The sequence below is a fragment of the Cyprinodon variegatus genome, unplaced genomic scaffold (assembly GCF_000732505.1).
Source record: "Cyprinodon variegatus isolate N-32 unplaced genomic scaffold, C_variegatus-1.0 Scaffold1989, whole genome shotgun sequence".
Taxonomy (NCBI): domain Eukaryota; kingdom Metazoa; phylum Chordata; class Actinopteri; order Cyprinodontiformes; family Cyprinodontidae; genus Cyprinodon; species Cyprinodon variegatus.
In genome coordinates this window covers 28,001-34,794 of record NW_015152442.1, presented here as the reverse complement: position 1 = coordinate 34,794, position 6,794 = coordinate 28,001, and the positions used below count along the sequence as shown (strand labels likewise).

Sequence of the window (6,794 nt, the reverse complement as noted above, 5' to 3'; positions counted from 1 at the left end):
GATCATTTTATCAACTCCTGAGAAGATCCCTCAGATCAGATCCCAGTTTGATGGAAAACAAACGATCATCAGTTCTACAGCCACAGTTTCACCAATTTTTCTGATCAGCTGTTCAGGATCTAAACTGTTGGAATCTATTCAGAGAAATGATAAAGTTGACATAAATTAATAATTAGTTGAACTTTATTGATTTACCTCTGCATTTAACCCATCCCCTTGGGGAGCAGTGGGCTACCATTGTGCGGCACCCAGGGAGGGGTGTGGGGTTAAGGGTCTTGCTCAGAGACCCAGAGTGGCAGGCATTGCGGTGTCCCCCAGCCACCGCAATGCCGGAGCACCCGGGAGCCGCGGGGACGAGTCTGCGGGCCCCGCCGGCAGCCAGCCACCCGGAAGTGAATCTAGCCCTGAGCCCCAGGGATCCAAGGCCCCAGGGGCTCCTCACCCCCTGGCAGCCAGGGTTATTACAATCGCACCAAACAGGGAAAAGAACGGCGAGAAGATCCGGTTTGTCAAATTAAAATATAGTAACAACAGATCAGTAACTACAAATTAGAGCATATTTATTTCAAAGATTGGATGCAAACTATTGGTACTTCAACACACCAGGAAGCAGATCTTCATATGCATCAGAAACCGCACATCTGCTGGATGCTGATGGGGATTTTTTAAATATGTCATATTAAATTAATCTTTCATTTCTGCATGTTTTGCTCCTACGAAATAAATGATAATATCGCGCATGCTCTCCTCGATCTCCGAGGAGAAGTCTGAGCGCAGCAATACGGGAGGAACAGGGTAGTATAGGTTATGATTTAGGAGAAAAAACGATTCTTGATTCCTTTTCAGGGGCTATTGGTTAAAACTCCTCTTTGCAGTAATGGAGCATAGGTGGAAGTTCAACTGAAGAAACTTATTGCTTTTCATACATCCACCGCCAATCAGCTTTGAACCACAACTATGCAAAAGCCAATTGGCATCCAAAGTTAATCTGAAAAGGCCTCCTATACGCACCTGTCTGCTCCTGTGCGCAGGCTGTGGATGCACTGTGTGACTTCATTCAGATGACACCGTTTCAAACCCCCTCCATCTCCTCCTCCACCATTGCAGCTAAAGCGTCATCATTGTCATTCCTCCTGGACTCTTACTACATTCCTCATCTCATCTCAACCGGTCCGGCAGAAGACCGCCATGTTGAGCCTGGTTCTACCAGAGGTTTCTTCCCAATGGGGAGTTTTTCCTCTCCACTGTCGCTGCATGCTTGCTCATCATGGATAGGTTTTTTCAACCTGTGTTATCCAATTGGACTTCCATCTTCCAGGTCCCTGAGTGAAGCTCTAGTATCAGCTCACACAGTCCGCTGGATCTCCCCATAAAGCTCAGCAGACCGTCTCACTAACCAGCAGTCTACAGACTGACCAACTTCCTCTATCTCCACTCCAAAACCAGTTTCAGACCTGGGGGGGAAAGAGCCCTATTCTTTGCCCCTGTTCATGCTTATCTATCAAAATTAAGCGCTATGCTTCCTGCAGAGGTCTGAGCGCCAAAGACAAAATAACTGTATCAATAAATTTCTCCTACAGTAATTGTCTTTTCTCTTCATGTGAATTTTTCAGATAGAACTGTGATAAAGTGATTCGGAAAGTCTAAATCAAGGATGAGCAAATGAGTTCCTTTCTCTGCCTATTATTCAGATAGATTTAAATAAAAATGGGATTGGATTGGATTATTTAGTCTCATTTTTTTTAAATATCTTATTTACATTTGTACTGACATTTTACCTTGAGTTTTCCACTACTATTGAGTTACGCATCTTATTTTTCGTTTTACATCTGGATGCAAGAAATATTCCCTAAAATAAAATAAAAAAGTTAACATAAAAAGTTAACTTAGAGACTCAGGTTACTGTAGCATAAATGAAGCTGACCTACTTCGAAGCTGGACCCAATCTAGGTTTGATAAAATAAATCATATTAAAAAGGAACTTTTTTAAAAAGTACCATTAAAAGTGTGCTGATATGGACAATGTGCCCCTATATTATGTGTCTACAACATTTTGTGTTATGACATTTTATACTAAGTTTCTACCTCTGTTCCTTTCAACATGTCTCCATATTTTAGCATGTGAGTCAAACTACTCAGTAAATTGAAGAAATCCATCAATCCATCTTCTCCTGCTTATGCCGTCAGAGTTGTGGTGCTTATCTCAAACAAACTCTGGGTGAGAGGTGGGGTGCTGAATTAATTGTCATCGTAAAATAACCTGTTATTTCTTTTGGTTGTTATAATAACATGAAGACAAGTATCTGCAGAAATAGCTAGAATGGCTTAAACCAGTTTGTTCGAACAGAAAAATTGGTGTTTTGTGTGTTTTCTGTAAAAAGTTAAAGGACAACTTAGGATTCCAAAACCATTACACCATTTTATTTATGTAGTACATTTAACACAAAACATGGTTGACAAAGATGCCAGATATGAAAATGATTCCAACAGTAAGAACTTCAAAATTAATATTGGATTAAAAATATATTAAAAAGGCTTAGTCATTTAGGGACAAATAAAATACAGAAATAATAGTAAGATTGTATGTGCTATTAGCTATAATACAAGCAGCCTATCTGATGTCCAAGTTAAAACTATCTCCAATTCAGAAACAGACGCTCTAACACCTTTTCTCTTTCAGTGAACTTTTGGGATCAGTTTGCTCTACTGAGCTTAGATTGGGATGACAGAAATGTTCAACACAGAAAAAAATGGAATAAAGATAAAAAATGGAGCTGAGCAGCTAAAAACCTTTAATGAATTATAAAATGCATCTTATATAAACAGGAGATTGCTGGAGCAATACAGAAGCTTTGTGGTTAAAAAAAAACACACAAACAAAAAAAAAGAAACATGAGTCATTCATTTTAAAACGAAACAAATATTTTAAAGAACTATTAAATCAACCCACTGACCCTGATTGAGCCTAAGCTAAATTTAACCCTTGTGCACCATCCTCAACCAGCTATATCTAAAAGTCCCTGCAGACACCAATTTATTATAGTAGATTTTCTATATTGACTTGATGAGATTTTTACTGTAAAGCAAAAGGCAACTCTAAGGCCTGAACCCTCCCACCTAAAAACAATACATGAAAAGTTAGAATAAAACCTTCTTAATCAAAGAAAGAGTTACTATAAAGTTCGTGGAACCACTGGACTTTGTCCCCTGTCAGAAATCAACGGTGGAACTTGATTAGCGAATGAAACAAATTCCTTTTTTTTAAATTTAGCATGTGCCTTCTATTTTTCACCCAGACAGGAACCAGAGCCTTTAATCTACATCATTATGTACAGTAGATCAATTTTATCATTTTATCATTTGGACACTTACCAAGTGAGCTAACCAAAAAATACAAATGTTAAAGATAAAAATATTGATCCAAAGTTACTGGAAACTAATTACAGATAAGAAAAGCCTTCTAGGTTTAAAGACTCCTGCAGATAAACAGGAAGAAGCTTGGCTACTTGGGATTACAGATGGAGCAGAGTCTGAATTAAGGGAAACAAAGAACACAACCATGGATCAGGCTTCTATTATGTGTTGTGACCAATCTAGTTATATTTAGCACAATTTAATGTTTTTATTTTTACAGTTTTTACAAAGTTGTTTTTATTATTTTAATTTCTAATACAATTTAGATTTCTGTTTCATTTTGTTGTTTCAGCTTTAAATGTCAGCTCAGTATTCAGGTTTTGGTAAATTCAGTAAATTACTTTACATTAATATTATTTCTGCAGATTAAGTTAATGTTTTATGAATGTTTTATTTGCTAAATAGTTGAAGCAAATATGCAGTTCAGTAAATGTATGAATTTCACATTCCACGTCATATTGGAGAATATTTCCATTAACTAATAACACAATACTTTACAACAAATTTCTGGTTTAAATCATGCAGTTCTTTTTCTTGTTCTCTCCTTATGTCATCTAATATTTTCTTCTCTTTTTCTGTATCTTTCAGCTTCATCTTCCTTTTTTCCATTTCTTCCATGTGCTTATCCTTCATAGCTTTTAATTCTTCCTCATATTTCTTAATCAGTTCTTTCTTGCATTTCTCTTGAAACTCATTGAACTCTTCAGCTTTTTTTCTGGCCTCTTCCTCATATGTACTTTTCATGTTTTGAATTTTTTTCTCATAGTTTTGCTCTAATTCTTTTCTTTGCTTCTCTTCTTCTTCTCGTCTCTTCTTCTCATCTTCTTTCCTTTTTATCTCATATTTTTCTCTTTCAAGGTCAAATTTGTCTTGAAGCCTTTTTAGTTCTTCACGCTTCTCTTCATCCTCTTTTTGTCGTTTTTCCCACCACCCTTTTCTTTCCTTCTCCCATTCTTCTCGTTTTTCTTCCATCTCTTTTCTGCTCTGCTCTAGTTTCTTGTTAATTTTCTCCTTTTCTTCTGACTCGGATCGGATTCTTTTCTCTAAATCATTTTGTTTTTTCATCCACTCCTGTCGTTGTCGTTCCTCCTCTTCTTTTCTTTCTTTGTCTTCTTTCTCCCTTTTTTCCCGTTCTCTCTTTCTCTGGTCTCTCTCCATCTCAATATTTTCTTCCATTTCTCTGAGTTGTTTCTCTCTTTGTTTTCTCTCCTTCTCCTCCTTTTTCTGTCGATTTTTATCAGCTTCTATTTTGTTCTTAAGTTCTTGTCTTTCTTTTTCTAATTTTTCTTCCAGCTCTTTGCGTTTTTTCTGTTCTTCTTCATCCTGTTGTTTTCTTTTTCTTCTTTCCCTCTCCCATTCTTCTCGTTTTTGTTTAATCTCTTTACTCATCTCTTCCAGTTTCATGCTGATAGTCTCTTTATCCTTTGATTCTGATTTGATTTTGTCCTCCAATTTTTTCTGTGTTTGCTCCCACTCATGTTGTTGTTTTTTCTCCTCCTCTTCTCTTTTCCTTTCCTCTTCTTTTCTCTTATCTTGTTCTTTCTTTTTCTCTTCCTGCTCCAGATTTATCCTTGTTTCCATTTCTTTAAGTTCTGTTTGAAGTTTTTGTTCTTTTTCTTTTCTTTTCTGTTCATCATCTTTAAGTTTAGTTTCATATTCTTCTCTTTCTTTCTCAAATTCTTCTTGAAGCTTTTTCAGTTTTTGTTGTTCCTCTTCTCGTCTCTCTTTATCTTCTTTCTCTCTTTTTTCCCACCATTGTTTTCTTTCCTTCTCATTTTTTTCACGTTCTCCTTCCATTTCTTTTCTCATCTGTTCTAGTTTCCTGTCAATATTTTCCTTTTCTGCTGATTCTGATTTCATTTTTTCCTCTAAAGCCTTTTGTTTTTTCTCCCACTCTTCTTGTTGTTGTTCTTCAAACGCTTTTCTTTTCTTCTTTTCTTCTTCTCTTTCTTTCTGTTCTTTCTTTCTTTGCTCTCGTTCTCTGTTAATGTTTTCTTCCATCTCTTTAAGTTGTTCAGTTTTCAGTTTTCTTTCTTTTTCCATGTCTGCTCTCTGTTTCTCAATTTGTTTTTCCATTTCTTCTTTTTCTTCCTTGTGTTTTCTTTTCAGCTCCTCTTTTATTTTTTTCATTTCCTCTTCCTTTTCCTTTAGTATTCTGTCTATTTCTTTCCTAATGGCAGCTTCAGCTTCCTGCAGCATCTCATTGGTGTAGTAGTTTCCTCCATTTTCTTTTACCATGGTGTTGATCTTTCTGATGAGCTCACTGACTTGTGAGCGGTTCTGTTGTTTGCGGTTGTTAAACACATGGTATCTTTCTCCACAGTCAGTAATCAGCTTCTTACAGGAATCCTTGCAACTTGCAATGTACTCACTGACTGTTATTTTGCTATTTTCCAGTTTGTCTCCTCCAGTAAAAAGGATGATGGTGAACTTCTCAGAATCTTTTCCAAAAACTTTCTTAATAAGTTTTAATGTCTCCATCTCCTCTGGTGTGAATCTACCAATCTCTAACACCAGCAGGAAGACATGTGGACCTGGAGCCAGAAGACTCATACATTTCCCCAGCTCTTCAATGACTTCTTCATGAGACAAAGTGTCATCAAACAGACCAGGAGTGTCAACAACAGTAACAGGACAACCATCCACCTCACTTTGGGCTTTCTGACAGTACTTTGTGACTGACTGTTGAAGTGGTACAGATCTGAATTCATTTCTTCCAAGAATGGTGTTTCCTGATGAGCTCTTCCCACAACCAGTTTTCCCAATCAGAACAATCCTGAGACATTCTGGGCTCTTTTTCTCCTCAATATCTGGGAAGAAGAAATTCAAAATAAGAACAATTGCAAATGCTACAATACTTTGAATAATGAGAATAATAGAGGGTGGCGGCCTAGTGGTTAGGGCACTGCACTTGGAATCAAGAGGTTCTGACTTCAAACCCCACTTCAACACACTGCCACTCTGGGTCTCTTGTCAAATAGCTGAATTCAATAGTTTATGTTTTAGTCATTACTGTGGTCAGGATGAGACAGAAGAGGAAACTAACCAATGGAAATTATGAGGGACAGTGATGCCTAGATAGACAAAGAGGAAGAAGAGCAGCAAAAAATTTTGATCCCGGCTTATGTTGTATTTCCAACATTTCTGTCTTACATGTCAACTGCAGTTTGTCACAGACATGAATAACATGGTCCTTTTATGGTAGTTTTAGGTAAGCTAGACAATGCTTGATAAAGCTTCCATTTAGTTCCTTAGAATCAGAATTAGGGAAAGTCTGGTTTAGGTATAAAAACGTTTTGAGAGTATGATAGCCTTTAGCAAAAAGTTCACAGCATTATGAATATAGCTCTTAAAGGATAAAATATCTGAAGTGAAAAAAA

The 6,794-nt window shown here is 36.9% G+C and overlaps 1 protein-coding gene across 1 annotated transcript in view; it reads right to left on the bottom strand.

Moving 5' to 3' along the window:
• Positions 1 to 287: 287 nt before the first annotated feature.
• LOC107104980 (GTPase IMAP family member 8-like) overlaps positions 288 to 6,794 on the bottom strand; it is a gene marked incomplete at its 3' end in the record, with an annotated part of 12,607 nt that continues 6,100 nt past the window's right edge. Inside the window, exons 3-7 of the mRNA XM_015405095.1 lie at positions 5,380 to 6,224; positions 4,800 to 4,914; positions 4,343 to 4,655; positions 3,913 to 4,150; positions 288 to 445 (exon numbers count right to left, since the gene is read on the bottom strand). Coding sequence (XP_015260581.1) covers positions 288 to 445; positions 3,913 to 4,150; positions 4,343 to 4,655; positions 4,800 to 4,914; positions 5,380 to 6,224 — 1,669 coding nt within the window. The remainder of the gene's footprint in view (positions 446 to 3,912; positions 4,151 to 4,342; positions 4,656 to 4,799; positions 4,915 to 5,379; positions 6,225 to 6,794) is intronic.